The 22,271-nt window shown below is 46.0% G+C and overlaps 1 protein-coding gene across 1 annotated transcript in view; it reads left to right on the forward strand.

The window, feature by feature from the left end:
* The window catches only part of LOC107122755 (cadherin-18-like), a 62,481-nt gene that overhangs the window by 15,058 nt on the left and 25,152 nt on the right, over positions 1-22,271 (forward strand). Inside the window, exon 3 of the mRNA XM_015425889.1 lies at positions 6,652-6,788. Coding sequence (XP_015281375.1) covers positions 6,652-6,788 — 137 coding nt within the window. The remainder of the gene's footprint in view (positions 1-6,651; positions 6,789-22,271) is intronic.

Consider the following 22,271-nt stretch of genomic DNA (forward strand, 5'->3'; position numbering starts at 1 on the left):
TTCTGTGCTTCCATCTCAAATGTTTTTGTTTTTACATTTAACCCAATAGAGACAACATTGGCTATTTTTCAAGTTTTATTTTCTTATAATGTATCTGCTGGGGTACTTCACGTATTACTGTGCGTCTAGGTGGGATGCTTAGTTTTATTCCTTAAGGTAACACTGTTAAGTGGAGATTTTTTTAGCCCCTCGGATGTGAGAGTCGCCCCTATGCACTTTCCTGTATAGGACTCCAAAGGAACAACGGGGCAGCATAGTTTAAAGACAAGACAAACCTCAATGAAGGATCAAACTTGTGGGGAGATCAGCAAAACCTTATTTCTGGTCCGTGATGAAGAGATTTAGGACCAAACCTCAGTGTTCCGTCAAGATCCTGAACCCGATCTGAATGCCACTGGGTGTCCATAGTTTCTTCAATCATTAATGGTAGCCTTCAGTGAAGTATGCTTTTTTAAGATCCTTGCCAATCTCCTCTTCGGCATGGCCTCCTTCTGTTGGTTTCTTTCGATGCTCTTCCAGGAACTCAGTGAAGGCAGAATGCCAGCAATAGAAGGAAATTACAGAGAGCTCTTTGGTTCTGCTGTGAGGCTATTGTGGTACTGTACGCGCTGGCCATCTGAGTAACACTAGTTCTTGGAGTTGAGAGGAAAGGACGAGATGTATTTTTCTGCTTTCATAATTCATGTTAAGAAGACATCTTGTCTTCTTATCACACAAGGGGAAACATCAAGATAACTGGCAGTCCGCTTGCCTTTCCCCCACAACATCTCATGTTTAGTCAAATAAGCCCGACTTGTGTAGCATCTCATGCTTAATTTGAGTGTGTCTTGCTGTTTAAAACTGACGGCCTCTGGCAATATTTTCACGAATCATAAACCACAACCACAGTCTTGCTTAAAGGAACGTGCTTCACAAACAGGAGAAATCAGTTGCAAGTCCCTTTGTAATGTAGCTATGCAATGAAGCCCCCCACCCCTTATCCACTTTCAGGTTGATTGCAGGGCAAGGTTTTAGATACTTGCTGTGCGATGTATTCATGGTATATGCCTTCGCTACATTATTGTACTAGGATGTGGGCTACCTAGGTCTGAATCCCGACTCTTACATGGAAGTTTCTGTGTGGCTTTCAGCCAGTAACTCTGTCTCTTGCTCAGCCTAACCTATCTCACAGGACTGCTGTTGTGAAGGTAAAATGGAGGAGGACAAAACAATGTTGTAAACTACTTTGGATGCTCATGGGGCGGGGGAATGGAATGTAAATATCTGAATAATAGCCCCCAAAAAGTGTTCTAAGACTATTGCAGGCCTGTAACTACAGTGGGGCATTCTGGGGCCTGGCCCCCTGACGTCCTGCCAAGGTCCCTGCAGCCCCCAGGCTCCACAACTCTCTGGGCCACCTGGAGGACTCCCCACCACCGCCCCTTCCCCAAACGCAGCTTGCTTCCCCTCGCAAGCAAGCAGACTGTGAACGCTGCAAAAATGAGCTTTTAAAATTTTACTTTAAGTGTGCGGACTCTAATCTGGGAGAACTGAGTTCGATTCCCCACTCCTCCACTTGCACCTGCTGATGTGACCTTGGGTCAGTCACAAGCTCTGGCACAGCTGTCCTTGAAAAAGAGCAGTTTGTGTCAGAGTTCTCTCAGCCCCACCCACCTCACAGGGTGTCTGTTGTGGGGAGAGGAAGGGAAAGGAGTTTGTAAGCCGCTCTGAGACTCCAAGAGAACGGTGGGGTATAAATCCAATCTCTTATTATTATTATTATTTATTATTTTGTGACGTCAGTGCCCCCTGACTTATTTAAAGGCCCCCCGGATGACAAAATCCTGGCTACGACCCTGGACTATTGTACTTAGCTATTATAATAATGAGAGATACAGATGCTCCCAGAGAAATAATTGCAGACGAGTTATCCCGGAGGAGATCAGGGCCCTGCGGGACCTTATGCAGTTCTGCAGGACCTGTAAGACGGAGCTCTTCCGCCAGGCTTTTATATAGGGGCCGCCACCACCACTATCACCACCACCACCACTGTTAATGGTGGGGATAACAACGGGATCAAGGGTTGCCCTCGGAAGTTCTGCCATAAATGTGCATGGCACTGACATTGCTGGATCGGCTTGAACTATCTATAGGACAATATCACCCCAGGGAAATGATTGACACCATCATGAGATCTAAGGAAATGACTGATACCATCATGAAACTATCCAAAGACCATCTTGTTTACATAAAGCACTTTATTATTGTTACTGTTATTGCTTTATTTTTGACTAGCAGTAAAGCCCGTTGTGAAAGCAATACAACGAGATCTAGAAAGAGGCTCTGGGGGAGTGCTCTGGCTTTGGGCAAACAGTGTCAATTTGCTGTGGTGACCTCAGCAGGGTATAATGACAGAGTCCACTGTTTTCTCCAGAGGAACTGATCTCTGCTACCTGAAGAGCAGTTGTAATTGTGAGTGATCTGTAGCCCTCACCTGGAGATTGGCAACAATTGTTACCCAGGACAAAATGGCTGGTTTGGAGGGTGGAGTTGGCAACCCCATCTCCTTCCCAGCTAACCATCAACCTACCATTATCTGCCCCTTTGACTTCAGCTGACTTCTGCCCTCCCTTCTGCAGAGCAGTTGTAATTCTGAGTGCTCTCCACCCCTCACCTGGAGATTGGCAACAATGGTTCCCTATGTGGGACTGACTGGTTTGGAGGGTGGAGTCTATGGCAGTGTACCTGTCTGAGGTCCCACCCCTCCTCAAACCTCACCCTCTTCAGGCTCCATCCCTCAAATCTCCAGGAATTTCCCATCTGGAGTTGGCAACCCTATCAGGACTGGCCCCAATGTGTTTTCTCCCAAAGGCCAAAGTAGGTGACAGGACCAAGCTTAGTTGCCTACCAACAGGCACTGAGGGGAATGTAGGGTTGCCAGCTCTAAGGAGGGAAATACCTGGAGGTTTGGGGGGTGGAGTCTGTAGAGGGCAGCATTGGGCGGGGGGGCGGAAAGACTCAGCAGGTATACCCCTCCCCCACCACCCACTCCCAACAGGCACTGAGGGGAATGTAGGGTTGCCAGCTCTAAGGAGGGAAATACCTGGAGGTTTGGGGGGTGGATTCTGTAGAGGGCAGCATTGGGCGGGGGGGGGGCGGAAGGACTCAGCAGGTGTAATGTCATAGGGTCTACCCTCCAAAGCATCCATTTTCTCCAGGGGAACTGATCTCTGTCATCTGGAGATCAATTGTAACAGTGGGAGATCTCCAGGTCCCACCTGGAGATTGGCAACCCTAGGGGAAAGTCAGCTGCACAGCAGGGGGTTGAAGAGAATGGTTTGATGGCTGCTGGGCCAAGATTGGCAACAATAGTTCCCCAGGAGCCCCATCGTAAATGCACCAAACAATTCCTCAAGATTTTCCAAAACACTACTCTGTTTTGGGCTCCTGGGGAACTTTGAAGTAGCACCAAAGCTTTAAGATCTCTCCAGCTGTCACCTGGAGACTGGCAACAGCTTGTCTGGAGTGTGGGCAGTATGGCATTGTATCTGTCTGAGGTCCCCCTCTTCCTCCTCCTCCTCAGACCCCACCCTCAGCAGGCTTCATCCCTAAAATATCCTGGAAGTTTCCAACCTGGAGTTGGCAACCCTATGTCCTTTCCTGGCAACCATCAGCCAACCTTTATCTGCCTGTCTGTCTTAAGTTTTACAACCCACCCCCCCCAGCCTCTGCCTAGGGAAAGGGCAGCTGACATCATTATCCTCTCCCCTATGAGGTATGTTATGCAACTGAAAATTCCAACTGCCTTGCGGGGGGGGGGAGTTTGAGGTGTGGAATGGAGTGAAGTCCAATCAGCTTCCACATGCAAAAGACCTTGAAACGCTGGGCGGGACTGCACAAAGCAGCCAGTCAACCCAGCCAGCGTCTTCTGAGTGGCAGTTCTTCCGGCCAAACACTAAAGGGGCCAAATTTAGAATGTTCAATATAGAACGTTGCTATTCAATTATAATAAGGGAGAGATTTTACGGTTTTATGTGGTTTTATGCACGGGCTTATGCCCCTCGTAAGCCGCCCTGAGCCCGCTTGTGGGGAGGGCGGGGTAAAAATGTCAAAATGATATTTTTTAAAAAAATCTGAAATATGGGTGGGCTGCCCCATTTTCCCTGAATGATCCCCCCAATTTGACTTCCTTTCTTACACCAGATTCCAGATCCTCCAGTGAATGTCTGTGAGGAGAAGGTGATAATCAGAATGCTGACTGTCTCCTGGGAATCAGAGTTCTGACCTGTCCAAAAGACTGGGCTGCAAAAGGGGTCTCAGTATCATGGGGCTGTCAGGTCATGCTGTGCCCCCAGACTTAAGCAAAGGAGACCACAGTTGATTCAAAATGTCATTTGTCCACCAGTTTTGAATGCCCCCTTGGCTATTGAAATACTCATTTTTTTCTATAATTCTCTTAGTAATATTCTTAATGTCTATTGATGTTTGAGGTAATATAACTATTGGTCCCATTTGTATTTGTACTGTTTTCCTTATGAGTTTGCTTTTCAGGGTTGCTCTAGGAACCCTAGAGATCGGTCCTAGATCCTCCTTCTCCCCCCCCCCATTTATTTCAACTAAGACCTACTATTATATGTTCATGTATTATATGTTCACGTATTATATGTTCATCTTCTGGGCCTGGAACAGGGGTCACTGGGGCTGTGGAGGGGGAGGTATTTGTGAATCTCCTGTATTGTGCAGGGGGTTGGACTAGATGACCCTGGAGGTCCCTTCCAACTCTATGATTCTAAGCATCACATTTATGTGGATAATCTACAGCTGCATGTTCCAGTTCAAGATCTTCTGCTTCATTGTCCAATATCAGCTCTTATCCTTTTAAACCTTTTGATTTGGCTTTCTTTTCATTTTCTTCTCTGCCCTCTTGGCACTCTGGCCATTCTTCCTTCATTTTCTTTGCTTTGCAGTTCTCCTACATTCCTTTCCTATGCCCGGGTGGATAACCTTAGCATTGTGCTTGATTCTTCCCTCCTTTTTTGATTCCTTTATCCATGATACAGACTCTAACAGCTTTTAAACATCTTTAAATGTTGGCCTTCCTTGACTGTCCCTCTAGTTAACACTCTGATCATCTCTTTATCTTGGTTACTGAATTTCTTTCTGATTTCTCAGGTCCACTGGCTTGCATCTACTTTACATTCCGCTCCTGTCTTGTGTATTCTTCCCCCCTGACTATATATCCCCTTTGTTTACTTACTCATCACTAGTTTCATGTGAACACACAAAGCTGCCAAACACTGAGTCAGTCCGTTGGCCTTTCAAGGTCAGTATAATCTACTCTGACTGGCAGCCGCTCCCCATGGCCATAGGTGGAGGTCATTGACGACTTCCTTACCCAATCATTTTAACTGTAGACGCCAAGAATCGAACCTGGAACCTTCTAAATGCAACTGACCTATATCCCTCCTCTTATTGCAGATCACTGGAGCCCTCTGGCATATCCCCCCCCTTGGAATTCCACCAGAACAGCATAGTGGGGGTCTGTAGAGGGAGGGAAGAATTGGCAGAAATGCCACCCCTGCCTTAAGAAAACACAAGTGCCATTCAGTCTGTAGCCGAATACTGGTCAGTTACTGATTTACTGTACATAAATTCATCATAGGTTTAGATACTCTGTGGCTGTGGTCACACGGAAAAATAGCCACACTAGAAAGACGGAAGATAGGCGGATTTTCCGGCCGCGATCTCACCACCACATCTGGGAAGCGTAGAGCTCCCATGGCTCACCCAGGTTTCCCGCCGAAGATGCGGGATAAAAAAATAGTACCTCCAAGGTACTAGTTTCTGGTAACCACGGGGAAAGGGCGAGCATCTGATCGCGTTTCCGGTGGCATCCGGTGCCCGCCCATATCCCCTTGCAAAAAGGGTTTTTTTCCCCAAGTCTCCATGGATGTGCACAAACACCCAACGGAGCATGCACATACTTTGGTGTACAGAAAAAAAACAAACCCATTTGCCACACCGCGCTGCTTCTTTGCCACGCCGCAGGACTGTCCTGTGATCGGCACCTCCCCCCTACCCACAGGACCTCCACGGGACCTCCACAGAACCTCCACGAGATGTCTGATTGCGCAACTGCGCGTTATTTTGCCCCGGGGCAAACAGCCACGCCTCCCCCCCGGCGATATCCGGCCCATGTAACAGGGGCCTCTATTTTTGCAATTATACTTTAATGTGTTAATGGAAACATTGGTGTCTTTTTCCAAGGACTTGATTTGTAAGTTGACGTGCTTAACAGACATATTCATATGTTGCTGTCATCTATTTAATCATTCCATTGGTGCATCTAATCCAGTAGTGTCTACTCCAGGTGGCTTTTAAGGATCTCTCTCATGGTCGTAGGGATTCTTCTCAGTTCTGCTTCTTGAGATCCTTTAACCAGAGATGCCAGAGACTGAACATGAAGTCCAGATCTTTTAACAGGCGATGCCCTTGAACTTGTTTAAGCATCAATTAAACCAGGGGAGACCTTCCGCAGGCAAAGCATGCGCTCTGACGCTGAGTTCGCTCCCCTTCCGCAGTGTAGATTTCACTGGGCAATTAATTGAGCTCACTGTTAGATGTAAAGCATGCATAAAGTTTTAACTCTTTTTTTTTGGCTTTCCTTTTTAGATATCTGATTGATCACCATACAGAAGAAGATACATATTTCACCATTGAAGCCGCCACTGGAACCCTTAAGACCGCCAAGGTTTTTGACAGGGAAGAAGTCTCTTGGTACAATATCACAGTCACCGCTTCTGAAATTGGTAGGCAGTCACAAGATTAAGAGTCCGTATGTTCTCGCAGGCAAAGGAAATGATCTCTTGGTGGGGAATCAGGCATTTTATTTTTCTGTTTGGTCCAGAGCCATTTCTTTAATCCTGGGAGTTTTTAGTACAAGAAGAGTTTGGCGAGCACGTCTGTTGCTGGGGTCAGGTTATGTTTGAAAGAACAAGGCAGGTGTACTTCTGCTGCTGCTTCTCCAGGGCAAAATTCAGTAATGCAAAACGCATTGCTTCCCACTGTATTGCAACCCTGGACGTACTTGAGGGTCACCTATCCAAACCGGGGCCAACCCTGCTTAGCTTCTGTTTTCTCAGAAGATTGGGCTGGCCTGGACTATCCAGGTCAGGGTTTACTATATTGTTACACATAAAAGAAGAAGGCGGCTGCTTTCAGCTGCCACCATGCATCATATAAGCAATATAGGCCTGGTCTTTGGAAAAACCTAGCAAAAATAATTTGAAGACAAAAAAAAAAGTTAGCCATATTGGTCCAAGACAAAAGCCATATAATACCTTTAGTAAGAGCAACCATCATTACACAAAACACAGTTTTCCAGAATTATTCATCAGGTTGGATGTTAAAATATCCCCTTTTTATTTATTTATTTTCTTTTGGTTTCTTTCTTCTTCTTTTTTAACGTCCAGCTGGATAAAGAGTTCTGGACAACTGAAAAGTTTGTGTACTGTGGAAGCAATCCTAAGCAGGTCTCCTTGGAATGAAGTCCCATTGGGTTCATGGTCATTTTACTCCCAGGAAGAAGAAGAAGAGATTGGATTTATACCCGCCCTTCACTACCCAAAAGGTGTCTCAGAGCGGCTTACAAACTCCTTTCCCTTCCCCTCCCCACAACAGACACCCTGTGAGGTGGGTGGGGCTGAGAGAGCTCTTGACAGAAACTGCTCTTTTTCAAGAACAGCTGTTATCAGAGCAAGGCTTGCCCAAGGACATCCAGCCAGGTGCAAGTGGAGGAGTGGGGAATCAAACTCAGTTCTCCCAGGTTAGAGTCCACGCACTTAACCACTACACCAAACTGGCTCTCTTAGAATCTCTTCTCTTAGAAGGTTTTCTTAGAATCATAGTCTGAGTCATGTTGTGTTGTTTATCTTTAAAGAGATTTCATGGCTTTTCTTTCTGACCATTCGTTCAGCTTGGAAGAGTTATAATTGGGGAGAAGTGGACTCTGACAGCCATGGTTATCTGTGTCATTTTCTCAGGGAAGGAATTGCTAAGGGGAAATGGGTGAAATATGATGGAGAGTACTTCATTGTGTTGCTGTGTATATATGCAAGAAAATGTTTTTAAGCAATATGCTCATTTTGAAAGGCATTCTGTTAAACAAAACTTCTTCCTGAAATGTTGAAGAGTTGGGATTAAATTTTGCTTGACCTCCATCCCTGACATTTAGTGGTTGGCTCTGCCTGATGCGGCAGCCAGTTTGTAGTTGGGTCCACCAGCAGCCACCACCATTTTTTAACTGCCCCCACTGCCTTGTGTCAAGATTCCAAAGTTGCCCACAGGCTCAAATGGTTGGGGACCCTTTTTTTACATTTTTACAACACTTTTTCACAAAGCTCTTCATGTCCTAGCAATCTGTAGGACAACCTTGTGAAGTAAGTCAATATTATTAGTCCATTATTGCAGCTGGGGTCCAGAGACAGTGCCTTGTAAGTTCATGACTGAGGCAAAATTTGAACCGCAGAGGTTTTCGCATCTTCCATCCTTAACCCTCACACTGCAGCAGCTCATAGAGTTTGCCTTTATTACAAGGAAGATGACATTTGAAAGCACATTCGCTAAACTAAAGATTAAGGCCCATCTACTATTTTTGGAGGCTTCTGTTAATAACCTGTGAAATTAAATGTCAAAAGCTTCTTTAAAATTTTATAAGGCCACTTAGCAATCAGAATAAGTAAGATGGAGACACGGAGAATAAATTGTCTGAGATCTACTTTGTCCTGTCAGTAATTCAGAATCGGTGTGCGTTTCTTCCTCTCCCCTACATTTTCCCACACATAAATATTACCTTCACTCGGTTGACTGTTCCATGAAATGGACTGAGGAAGCAGTGGCGCAATGACCATGGGGTGCAATTTATTTAGCTCGTAAATAGCAAAATGGAGGAATGTCATTAATTTGAAGCGAAAGCGATGGCGAACCTCAACAGCATGATAAAAAGTAGTGACATCACCCTGCCGACAAAAGTCCGCATGGTCAAAGCAATGGTATTCCCAGTAGTCACGTATGGCTGCGTGAGTTGGACTATAAGGAAGGCCGAGCGCCGAAGAATAGATTCTTTTGAACTATGGTGCTGGAGAAGACTCTTGAGAGTCCCTTGGACTGCAAGGAGATCAAATCAGTCAATCCTAAAAGAAATCAACCCTGACTGTTCCCTGGAAGGCCAGATAATGAAACTGAAGCTCAAATACTTTGGCCACCCAATGAGAAGGGAGCACTCCCTGGAGAAGACCCTGATGCTGGGAAAGATTGAAGGTCAAAGAAGATGGGGACGGCAAAGGATGAGATGGTTAGACAGTGTCATCGATGCAACGAACATGAAATTGAGCAAACTTCAGAGGACAGCGGAAGACAGGAAGGCCTGGCGTGATGTGGTCCATAGGGTCACGAAGAGTCGGACTCGACTGTGCAACTGAACAACAACAACAACAGACCTTGCTATGTGCACTTAGAAATGACAAAATGTATTTTAATCCTAGGCAGAAAGTGCTTGTTCTCTGTTTTGTTCAGCAAGGGTAGGAGCCAGTTTGTGGTAGTAGAATGTTGGATTCCAATGTGAGAAACTGAGACAGAAGCTCAGTATACCATTTGGGCCCTTTTCATTTGTTACATTATACCATGTGTATGGAGATAACGTGCCACATGCAATCCACCCAATAGGTGTGATCACCATTATTTTTTTTCTGAAAGGGACAATGGGGTGTATTTTCCACCTTGCATTCTGGTACACGAGTACCAAAGCTGAAAATGCACACTTTGCCCCTTTCAGGCAAAGTGCTTATTCATTTTCTTTTATTTAAAACGGCAATGACATATATCAGGAGGATAAAATGTAACCCATTCTTCTCATATACATGGTAAAATGCAATGACTAAAAAAGGTTTCCAAACTGGTTTACAAATAGCAGAAGTGACAAATATGTAACCAGGACATTTATTTTTGTTTATCAATTAGATTTGGATCCCACTGTGTTCCTCATTTTCTTTTATTTAAAATGGCAATGACATATATCAGGAGGATAAAATGTAACCCATTCTTCTCTTATACATGGTAAAATGCAATGACTAAAAAAGGTTTCCAAACTGGTTTACAAATAGCAGTAGTGACAAATATGTAACCAGGACATTTATTTTTGTTTATCAATTAGATTTGGATCCCACCGTGTTGTGTGGACTAAGGATGGCTTGCAGTACTTTTGTTCCCGAAGGCAAACCTTTATGCCCCCAACAGGCTCACAAACTTTTAAAATGGATTTGAGAGTAAAATGGGCAAAATGGATATGGCGATCTCATCCTCTTCCCTCCCTCACTCACAGAATGTTCCCTTTTTTTCTTCTTCTTTCTTGCTGAGCAGCCCCTATATCTATTTTCTTTGTATTTGTTGGTCTATGGCTGTCCCACCCTGTCACATCTATATATTTAATTCTCAACAGTCCCCTCTGCCTGCGGATACTTATTTCCGCAATCAAAGGGTGCACACTCCCCCAACAGGTTTTTCTACAGACTGAGGGGACTCCATGGGTCTGCAGAAAAATCCAAAAACTTTAAAAAAATCAGTGAGGGTTGAATTCTCTCCAATACCTTTTGAAATGGCCGCCAGAGAGATAGCCAGAGAGACAGAGACAGACAATGAGTGGGGGAAGAGGGGAGGAAGTAAAAGAAGAACTGGAGCTGAAAATGAGGAGGATTCCTCCTTCAGTATGAATGGCTAAATAGCAGGGGGACATTTTAAAAGGACATCTGAGCTTCTCACCCCTACCTCTTTTGCTGTGAGTTCCCCTGTCCTCTTTAAACTTTCTTTAGGGGAAGCTTCAAACTGCTTCTCTCCCTCCACCAGCTTGAGAAAGACTGACTGGCTGAGAGTGAGATAGAGAGACAGAGAGAGATAATGGTTGAGGGAAGAGGGGAGGAAACAACAGCAGAACTGGAGCTGGGATTGGGGAGGATTCCTTGTTGCCACTTGCCCATCTCCTATTCTGTTTTCCCTGCAGTATGAATGGCTAAATAGCAGGGGGAAGTTTTAAAAGGACATCTGAACCTGCATCTGCAAAGCCTTGCAAGCAGGAGAGAAGGATCATTCTCACCCCAGTCTCTGCAAATGCGGGCTCTGCTGTCCTTGAAAACCATTCTCTCCAGCTTCTAAGTGCTTCCCCCACCACCAGCAGCCTGGACATTACGTCTTCCCACTGCTTCTTTCTTATGACTGACTAGAAGCCAGAGGGAAGTTAATAGAAGGACAGCTGAGGTGTCATTAATGGATGGGTGGGCACAGTGACTGAGAGGTAGGAAGCAGGTGTAGAGGAGGCAGGATTTCCTCCAACAGTGACAGTTTGTACACACCACCTTTTAAAACATACCTTAGCAAACCTGACAGGCAAATAAACTGTCAAAGACAGCTGTGGTGCTGTGGGTGAATGTGGACTCATCTTAGGCTGAAGAAGACTGGGGCCCTGCAACCACACAATTCTCCATGGCAAGGCGAGAGACTGAACAAGCAAAGGTGCCTCAGGCTAATATATGGATAAACCAAAGGCCATTTAAGCAGCTGCTTTTGGCAAGGGTACTCAGAAGGAGAGTGGTACAGGACACCTGTAGCATCTCAAGACCTGTAGTACCCAGTAAGGCAATTTTTGAAATCTCACCTCACAAAAATAAAATGATTATAATTCCCAGGCAAACTCCTCTTTGAAAACTCCTCTTTGAAGCCAGCTTCAGTCGGCTGGCTGACTATGCACAAGGAAACTAAGCAAGGCTAGATGGTTCTCTTTCCAGTGTTCAATTAAGAAAAAGAAAAATGGGGGAAACAAAGGGAAAAGGGGGAAAGTGGGCTCCAACTGTCACTCCCTTCCTTTCACAGAGGGCTGTCACAGAGCTGCCTCCTCCCTAAAGAGGGCACCACTCAGAACAATTTAAAAAATCTCTGCCTTTTTTGTCAGAAACAACAATTCCTCATCGGTACCAGTCAGAACAATACAATATCAAAAGTACCTCACAGAAGAGGACACCCTGCTCAAATGAGAAAATCCAAAAAGTTTACAAATCAGTTACTGCAAGAAACCCATTTGAACATTATACTATAAAAAGATAATAATATGCAACTTTTTGTTGTGGGTCCCACTTGTTATTATATATTTTGAGGCTGGCCCAACCCAGGGACTTGACGGAAGAGACAAAAATCACTTTCTTATGTTTTACTCCTACCATGGCACATGAGAGGCTTTTGAAAGTTCAAAATTTAAAAAAATTAACTTGGAGGAGGAAAGGTCAGGTGGAATCAGGTAGGATGTATGGGGTGAACCAATGATAAAAACTGAGGTAACTTTGTAAACACATTAAATCCAGATACTATGTTGCCAACAAGTTAGTGTTTTTTGGGGGGGGTTGATTTTTTTTAGTGTTTTGGTTTTCAACAAGGTCTTTAAAACTTTGAGGAGAGAGTCTTTCTTTTCAGTTTCTGCTTTAACTCGCAAGCATAGGTTTCTGAGCTTCACTGAAACTTCACGTTTAGAAGGCAAGAATATACAACCAAGCTCTTCAAATCCTTCCATATATACAGACCAGGGATCATTCCTCTTTTATCTCCCTTTTGACTAGAAGCCCTGTCCCTTTTCAGCATGAATGGGGATCTTCTGTGATCCAGTCACTCCTTCAGCCTCTTTCCCAGTCCACCGTCAAGGCTAAACTTTCTCTGCTTCACCTGTTAGGCCCCAACTGTCCTTTCTTAACTGACATTCTCCACAGAATTCTGTTTGAACAGTCTGTCACTCAAAGGTTCTCAGACTCTGTGTGGCATTAACCCTTGACAGTCTGTCACAATGGAGTAAAAGTGACATAAAGTCAAATAGAAGAAACCTGCTGAAAAACACACTATCCTGTAAAATACATTGCCAATCAAAAAGCACAATGCATGGACAGTTGCCTGCTAAATTATTATTTCCTACACACACACACACACAAAACCAGTGCTATGTATAGCAGAGGTCAATTTTGTAATTGTTCTGGAGCTTGACCCAGGAGATAAGCAATCCAGTTCAGGTTCTGGAGCAGTCTCCTTTCTGTCAGCCATATTTAGCCATCACTTTACATTCCACTTCCATTAGTACGGTGGAGGGGAAACTACATTCCGATGAGCTTTCCCTCTTTTCTGGGCAATGCCAAGCAGAGTCTACACCCTTCTAAGCTTGGACGGCACTGCAGATGTCTCTTAATCACCATAAGGTGGTGCCAAGCAGACTGTCTCAATGAGTGAAAAGTGATGGTGAAAACTGGTAGGTCTCTTCTGATCCACCCATCATATTTCCATTTGTTGTTAACTCCAACTGGATAGCAGAGTCTGATTTCTGCTTTAATTTATAGGAGATGCCGGTGGCAAAGGCTGCATTAGTGCTCCACGTGGCTATTTTATGAAGACAGCAAACTGATTTTTATAGTTCTACCCACTCTTGGGACTGAGTTAATACTTTGAACTAAGTAAATTTTCTTAGTAAACTACAGTTTTATGGTTCATCATTAAGAGCACAACCTCTGAGACCTGGCCATATAATGCACCGTCTTTTTAAGCTGTGTCGTTTCCCCCTCCCAATGCAGCACACTCTGGGCTACAATTTAGTCCTCATCATAAACTGGTACACACCAAGAGACAGCTTTAATTAAGATTTAAAAGCCTCCATGGGGCTTATCTATGAAGTTGCATGCCTATTAAGGCCGAAGGAGGGGGAGGGACTTTTGCATGTCGCTGTTCTGCAGAAATAAAACTCAATATCAGCAAACTTAAACGTTGCCTTCCTCTGCATTCTTTATTTGCCATACAGTGCAGTCCAAAGAAGAGTTGCAGTCTTCTAATTCCACTGAAGTCACGAGGTTCAGGAAAGTGTAATCTTGTTTAGGATTGCACTAATGGTACACATACGATAAGAACAATGTTCTCTCTAAGCTGTGGAGTCTTGTGAGCAAAAATTCTACTTTGTGAGCTACTGGCATTAAAGTTGTGAGTGAGCGATTTGGCTACTGCATAAATTGGTTTGTTCTAGATCCCCCCTTCCTGAGCTAAGACAAAAATGTGTGAGCCGGAAGCTAAAAAACTGTGAGCTAGCTCACACTCACTCAGCTTAGAGGGAACAGTGGATAAGAGGCAAGAGTGTGTGAAGAAGAGGAGTTGGTTTTTATACCCTGCTTTTCTCTACCCAAAGGAGTCCCAAAGCAGCTTACAATCGCCTTCCCTTCCTCTCCCCACAGCAGGCACCTTGTGAGGCAGGTGGGGCTGAGAGAGTTCTGAGATAGGTAGGTAGATTGATTGATTGCTGGCGGGGGGGGGGAAGGATGGTGGGATGTTCCAGCCAAAGCTAAGCACTTTTCAGTTCTCAGTCAAATTTAAGAAGAAGAAATTGGATTTATACCCTGCCCTTCACTTGGAGTCATAGAGCAGCTTACGAACTACTTTCCCTCCCCCTCCCCACAACAGACACCCTGTGGGGTAGGTGGGGCTGAGAGAGCTCTTGTCAGAACTGCTCTTTCAAGGACAGCTCTTGTCAGAACTACGGCTTGCCCAAGGTCATCCAGCAGCTACAAGTGGAGGAGTGGGGAATCGAACCCGGTTCTCCCAGATTGGAGTCTGCACACTTAACCACTACACCAAACTGGCTCTCAAGGGTGCTTATTCGCCCGCCCGCCCCCCCCGAAATCAAGAGTTTAGCTTCAGCTGGATCTTGGCCTCTGCTGTAAAAAAAAATGAATATCTTTACTCTGCCGTGCCCTTCCTTGCATAAAAATGAGAGAGCACAAACCAGAACCAGGAAATCAAAAATCTGCTGTTGTCCAAGGCACCGCTGCAGCAGTCAGAGCCCGGACCAGTGTGTTTTTGTCACCTTTTATTTCTCTACAGAACGTGCCATGTGTTGCGCCATCTGTCGCTCTCTGATAGCCTCTGCTTGGAAGTCGTTTGCAATCATGATGCAAGTCAGGGACCGTGGCGCCGAAGACTGACAGGTGGCTCAGCACAAGCCTGTCCACTGATCACCCTCCCTTGCCATCCTCAAGCCGTTTAAAAAAATAATAATCAAAGAGGCACTTCCTGTTTGTGAGACTAGAATGATGCAACGCAAATGGAAGAGGGTCATAAGGATCTATGAAGAAAAGGTTTTCTGTCCGCGGGTGCTTTTGTTGAGGATGTGGTCAATGTTCCCTCTAAGCTGTGGAATCTTGTGAGCAAAAATTCTATTTCGTGAGCTACTGGCATTAACGTTGTGAGCAAGCACATTGACCGATTCCCCACAAGCAGCTGCTTGTGGGGAATGGGTCATTGTCTTGAATTCTCCAAACTGTAGTCACTGTTGTATGTTGCCATTTCTGAAGTGAAGCAGGTCTAACCTTGGAAGCTGTCTGGACAGGAAACACTGTGGGAATCAAGTTACAAGCCATTCGGTGATGTTTGCTGGATGTGCAGGCTAGAAGTGGAACGGACCAATAGGGCCCGGTAGGAAAGAGATTTATATGTAGGAACCAGCTGCGTTTTGACTGGCAGTTGCTTCTTTGCAACTTCCATAGGCTGAACTGTTCCTTTCCCTGTGAATGACAGTAATCTCTGTTAATTTTTACTATGCAGCTAACAGTGCTGTGCAAAGAGGAACTGGCTGCTGTTTCACAGAGACTATGGCCCGGTTCAGATAACATTCCCAGTCTCATTACTCAGAGGCTGGGAGCATGCTGTGGGCTCAGATGCTTCCTTTGCTACCCTCGCCTCCTTTGTCTTGTAAATTGATTTTTTTCCCCATACATGGTTTGAGCAGTGATATAGCAGTACATGGATACTGACATTAACCATGAATGCTAACCAGTAGGGATGTGCATTTGGCTAAGCTGAACCAAATAAATACCCAACAGATACCTTACTGGCAGTGTAAGTTAGTCACTTCCCCTATTGTATGTGTGTGTGGCCTTAGGTAGGAATTGTATCAAATGTATAATGTAAACCGCTCAGAGCCCTTAGGGGGTGAGCGGTATATAAATCAAAGGAAATAAATAAATAAATAAATAAATAAGCTGAGTCAGTGTGAGCTAGCTCAGTTTTTTAGCCTCCGGCTCGCACATTTTTGTCTTAGCTCAGGAAGGATGGCTCCAGAGCAAACTATGCAGCAGCCCGATCGCTCGCTCACAACTTTAATGCCCGTAGCTCACAAAGTGGAATTTTTGCTCACAAGACTCCACAGCTTAGAGGAAGCATTGCTTACTGGTATTTTATTCAACCAAATTAGATTCTCTAATCTGATTTGGCAAACCGATAAGGTGATCCTGAATAAAAGCCAGTTTTGTTTGGCTTTTATTTGGGTGCATTCACCGTACCGGAGCTGCTAGCCATTTAAACCTAACAGCTGAAGGGCCGGTACTTGGGGCCATCTTTCCTCCCTTCCCCACTGTGGTCAGGCTAGGAAAGGGATGGGAGGCATGTGTAAATGCTCTCCCACTTTTCTTCCTTCCCCAGCCGGCTTGCTGGGAAGCATTTAAACTTGCCCCCCTGATCTCTCCTCCCTTCTCCAGCTGGTGTGCTGCCACAGATCAGCTGGAGAAGGAAGGGGGAGGCATGTTTAAAGGCCTCCCCGATCTTTTCTCCCTTCCCCAGCCAGCCCGCTGTGGCGAGCGGGTGGGGGAAGGCGTGTGGAGGCATTTGGACATGCCTCCTTGTTCTCTCCAGCCTTCTCTAGTTGGCTTACAGCCACAGGCCAGCTGGAGAAGGGAGAAAAGAACAGGGAATCATTTAACCCCCCCTCCCTGGAGTTGTGCCACAGTGGTGGCAGTCTCGCTTCACTGAAGGGAAGGCAAATTGCCTTCCCCTCAATGAAGGGAGTGTGCCGCCCCTGCAGGGCAACCCCAGAGAGGGGGAGATTTAAACTTTAAACCCCCTCAGTCTCTGGAGTTGTACCACCAAGGTGGGATGCTTCCTTCAGTGAAGGCCATGTGCCTGGGTGCAACTCGGGGGTGGGTCATTATACCCTATGGAGACAGTCCAATACTGGGCCTGATACGGTCCAATACTGATGTTGGGATTCAGGAATCAGGAATCTTGGCAAATACCAATATTTTTCAGGTTTGGTATATCTGAACCCAAAAAACACTGGGGTTTTTCGTTTTGTTCTGGTGCGCACCCCTACTAACCAGGATTACTGTCACAGCAGGCATTTGAAAGCAGAGCTTGGAATGCGCAAATCCTGGTAACGGCGATCCTTGATACGGTTAGCTGCCCCTAATTTGCAGTTCTGCCCATGTTAATGGTTAAAGCACACCATGAGAGGGAGGATGAATTCATGCCGGGTAGGGTACAGCAGGGAGCATGCAGCAGGCCCTAGACCACGGATAAAAACATTAGAACTTATGGACAGGCTATCTTTCTAGGTAATTGTGACCTCAGAAATGTGTATGGAAAGTGAGTTCGTCACTTCCCAAAGAAAAATGGTGGTTGTTGGTGACATGACATAAGAATGTAAGAGAAGCCCTGCTGGACCAGGCCAACGGCCCATCCAGTCCAACACTCTATGTCACACAGTGGCCAAACCCTAGGTGCCATCAGGAGGTTTACCAGTGGGGCCAGGACATTAGAAGCCCTCCCACTGTTGCCCCCCCCCACACACCTAGAATACAGAGCATCACTGCCCCAGACGTATGAACACAAGAGAAGTCATGCTGGATCAGGCCAATGGCCCATCCAGCTCAACACTCTGTCACACAGTGGCCCAAACCCAGGTGCCATTGGGAGGTCCACCAGCAGGGACACAACTCCAGTAGCCCTCTCCCAAGGACGAAGAAGACGGCATCACTGCCCCAGACAGAGTGTTCCATCTATACCTTTTGACTAATAGCCACAGAAGGACCTCTGCTCCGTATGTCTATCCAGCTACTTCATATTTTTACAGTTAAAAGTGCCATGTCCAGCCTGATAACTTTTTCTTGAATGTTCATGGTGATCATTTATAAGTCCATCACCATCTCCTTCTTAATGTGCTCTGTCCATGAGAGTAAAAACAGCTGTATGAGTCTACATGAAAAGGTTCGGCATTGTTGCTAAAATGAGGTCGGAGGGTGGGGTTGCCGAATGACTATAACAACACTAGCTGCTCCCTTGTAATGTACAACCTTGCTGTATTATAATAAAATTGAAGACTATTTTCTTCCTGTTAAGTATGTATCGTAGTGTCCCACCAAAGCCACTTGGAAGAACTGAAATGTGTATACTGTCAATTATATCCACTTCACCTGTAGTTCCCCCTGCATACCCCCTGTCAAAGAGAGTGGCTACTCAGGCAGCCTCACATGGCCTGAGCAGCACTGGTGTGCTCCTGCCAGCCCAGCCAGAAGGAAGCCTGGACAGACTGGAGCACAGCAGGAGGATTCCCAGGGGACTTGGCCACAGATCAGAGGTCAGGCACCTTGTCTGTGTCATGCCTGCCCTTGACTCAGCCCCAGAGCCAGCTCCTGACAGCCTAAGAGGGAAGGATTCAGTGCCTTTAAGAGCTGAAGAAGCATCAGGATCTGCACCTACTGTAAGTACTGAGGAGGATGCACAGCAATCTGAGTCAACTACAGGACGGTTTGCACCTGGGATTGAGCAAGCCATAAGCAGCTCACCACCTGCATCTCCCCCACCTGTAAGTAGGTTTAGGGATCAGAGATGTCAGGAGCTGGCTAGCCGACGAAAAGAAGCATGTTCAAGAGGGCGGAGATCCTTGAGCCCTGAGTTTTAACAGCAGCCAGGACCTCGCACAAAGGTGCCAATGAGTTAATGGGCCAGAGCACTATTTAGTAGGGCCTCTGGCCATGAGCAATTTGTGCTGGCAACCTCGTTCGTAGAACCAGAAGCTCTGCACCTTGATTCCTGTTTGACTCTGTGGCTTTTGGACTCAGCTTGTGTTTGGACTGCTCTGGCTCCTGACTTCCAGCTTTGAACCTGACCATGCCCTCGGCTTTGTTCCCTGTATTCTGACCTCTGGTAATGTTTGACTACAGCTTTGTCTGGTGTTTTGGGACTTGTTTAATGCTCTGCTGACTGCTCTCCCGGCTGACCTTTGGACTTGCATTGACTCCCCCTGTCTGCCTGCCTCCCTGGCTCTACCGTGACAGTCCGAGGCCAAGGGCATCAGTCACAAAGGAAGAACGGTACCGTGAAATGTTTTCATAACACATAATTGACAAAGAGGCTCACCAGCAATGAAGGGAGGTTCTCAGTACAATCCTAAATGAATCAGTGGCAAAGTCTGATCCAGGAACAGAGCAGAAGATATACTGAACAGGTGCAAAGAAAGAGATCAGAGGACAACAGAAATACCTGCAGTGGGAAAATATCAGAGCATTGCTGGCTTTCTTCAGAGCCGTCAGCTTGAAATGCCAAAGTGTATTGAAAAATGACTATGGGAAAGGCTGCTGCATTCATTTGCAGCTTTGATCTTGTTCTAGCATATCCTGGGGAGGGGAAAGGTTGCGAGCAATGGTGTCGCTTTACAAGACATTCGGAATCCTCAAATTCAGGGGCCGTGTAAGCAACAGTAAAACAAAGGGACACACACACCCCGTTTTGCAGGCACTTGATTTAAACCACTAATATTGCTTATTCTACCTTCAAAAGGGAACGCACAAGTGTAAAAGTAACAGCTGGCTGCTATGTGAATGAAATCTTTCACACTGTACACCAGAGGAACTGAAAACAATTCCAAGGAAACGCAGTCGGTGCAATAGCCGAGCAAGCTGGCTGACACTCTGAGGCAGGCGCAATGAATTCTAATCAAAACAGAGATGGGGGAAACATGCAAAACAGCCGGCAACAGTTTTCAACTATTCTGCTGAGACAAAGACAGACCCTTTGGTTGTTTCCACACTTGTTAATGTGAAGGTAACATTCAGCAGACACATAACTGTGAATAAAACAAAAAGCTACAGGGTAGGATCCAGCCAGCTATTTTGCTCTATCTGACTGTAAAGTACTGGGTTCGCTGCATGGAAGACTCGGACCAGGACATGTGTTCAGATGCATTTATTGTACTTCACAAGACTGCCTAAAACAGCCCTGCAAGGCCAACTCTGTTCAGCTACCGAATACACATTGGAGAACCACATTCGGCTGGATATATGCCCAAATAATGCCAATAAGGCCTTATTCAGGTATATATTCAGGTTGGCTTCTGCCGAATGCACACCCCTAGTATTTGGTCAATATAGCAGAGTTTTGCCTCATCACAGAAGCGTGACCCTGAGTGCAGTAAATAAATTCCCAATCTCCCTTATATATAAAAGCCGAATGGTGGTGGCACTTCTCTAGAACATTCCACACACTCTGGAATTGGTTGGCACCCTGGTGTGTCACTCAGAATCTGTCCCTACCCCCTGGCTGCATTGCTTGAGTCTGGCCTCCAACATTCACATGGGAGAGGCTGCAGGTGTGTGGGGGGTGGAAAGCTGAAGAGTGAGGGGGAAATAAAAGTAGGTTGATGCTTGGCTGGGAAGGAGATAGGGTTGCCAACTCCAGGTGGGAAATTCCTGGAAATGTGAGGGATGGAGCCTGGAGAGGGTGAGGTTTCAAGAGGCGTGGGACCTCGGACAGGTACAAAGCCGTAGACTCCACCCTCCAAACTAACCATTCCCTTCTGGGTAACCATAGTTGCCAATCTCCAGGTGAGGGCTGGAGAACACTCAAAAGTACAACTGTTCTTTAGGTAGCAGAGATCAGTTCCTCTGGAGAAAATGGTGGACTCAGTGTCATTATACCCTGCTGAGGTCACCACAGCAAATTGACTTTGAGTGTCCAAGGCCAGGGCACCTGCCCAGAGCCTCTTTCTAGAGGCCGTTGTATTTACTTCCACAACGGGCCTTTTTCCTAGTAAGAATATAAGCCTAAACAACCTCCGTTCCTTACGTACCCTGAGAGGGATATCGTGCCCCCCCCCCAATGTCCAGGCATGCTGAGTCGCTCACTTCAGCAATCCTGAGCCTGATCAATTGTGTTCAGCTTTGGTGTTTTCTAGGCAGGCTTGTGTTAGAATGACTTCTCACATAGGGTTCTGCCATAACACCATTAGCCTTTGTGCACCAAATATATGGATCTGAAGCTTGCTGTCTGATAGCATGGTTAACACTCTGCACACTATACACCAGTGGCACTAGAACTGCTTCTGCAATGTGGGGATGTTACCTCAAATTCTATGCATTGCCCAAAAGGGGCTGTCTCCTGTTTTTGTTGAGGAATCAGCAAAGGAGACAAAATGGCTTAACAAGAGGAAGGTAACTAGCAGGAATCTCCACCTGTGTTTTACGGGGATTTTTCCCGTAGGGGAACTCTCAGGTAACCAGTCCAAGGTAAAACACAGATAGATTTTATTTAAGAGAAAGTGAGAGTAGTACTAACATACAATTGGCACACAAAATGCAACACACATGCAAGACCAATTAAGAAATAAAGTGATTAGCGGGAAATATGGGGGGGGGGTTGGGGTGAGGCAAGGTCCAGAAGGGCAAGACGCCCCACATCTTGGATGTGCAGTTTGGATCCAGGAAGAACACAGAGAGAGAGAGACTGAGCTCTGAATGCTGTTATTTTAGGGGAAATGTGTCTTGAGGCACATTTGTGCATTGAAATAATTAAAAAAATGGCTTTTCCAGGATAAACTAAGACTTGGAAAATTTGTGATAGTTTGCATGTGAGTTGAGGTCCCGGTGTAACAGGCCGGATTTACCCCCCGGCCAGCCTAGCCTAGAATAATCCCCCAGGCCAGATTAACCCCCCAGGCCTGCTTTCTGGGGCTGCTGTCCTGTCTCCCTTTTAAATTACTTCTTCTCCCCAGCACCAGCTCTCCCAGGTGTCTGGTCTTTCCAGGCATGCCTTAGGCTGGCCACTGAGCCCCGCCCCTGGATTAACCCCCGGGGTTACTCTGGCCTGGCCTGGCAGGGGTTACTCCGGGCTAGGCCAGAGTAACTCCTCCGTGGTTATTCTAGGCTAGGCCAGAGTAACCCCGGGGTTACTCTGGCTGGGGGGTGAATCTGGCCTGTTACACCGGTGTAAACTAAGGTGTTAATGTGCTTCTGAGAAGCTTAGCTAGATGTCTCTGTGAATGGCTGACTAGCATTCCCTGGACTGGACTAAGGGAACAGGAGATGCACTTGGGAGGACTTTTTCGATATTTGGCTAGAACTCTGATGGCTTCCTCAGGTGATTCAGAAGGCTAATGGAATGCTGATTAAGAGTGTCATGCCTGC

The sequence above is a fragment of the Gekko japonicus genome, unplaced genomic scaffold, assembly GCF_001447785.1.
Source record: "Gekko japonicus isolate JY-2015 unplaced genomic scaffold, Gekko_japonicus_V1.1 scaffold2792, whole genome shotgun sequence".
In the NCBI taxonomy this organism is placed as follows: domain Eukaryota; kingdom Metazoa; phylum Chordata; class Lepidosauria; order Squamata; family Gekkonidae; genus Gekko; species Gekko japonicus.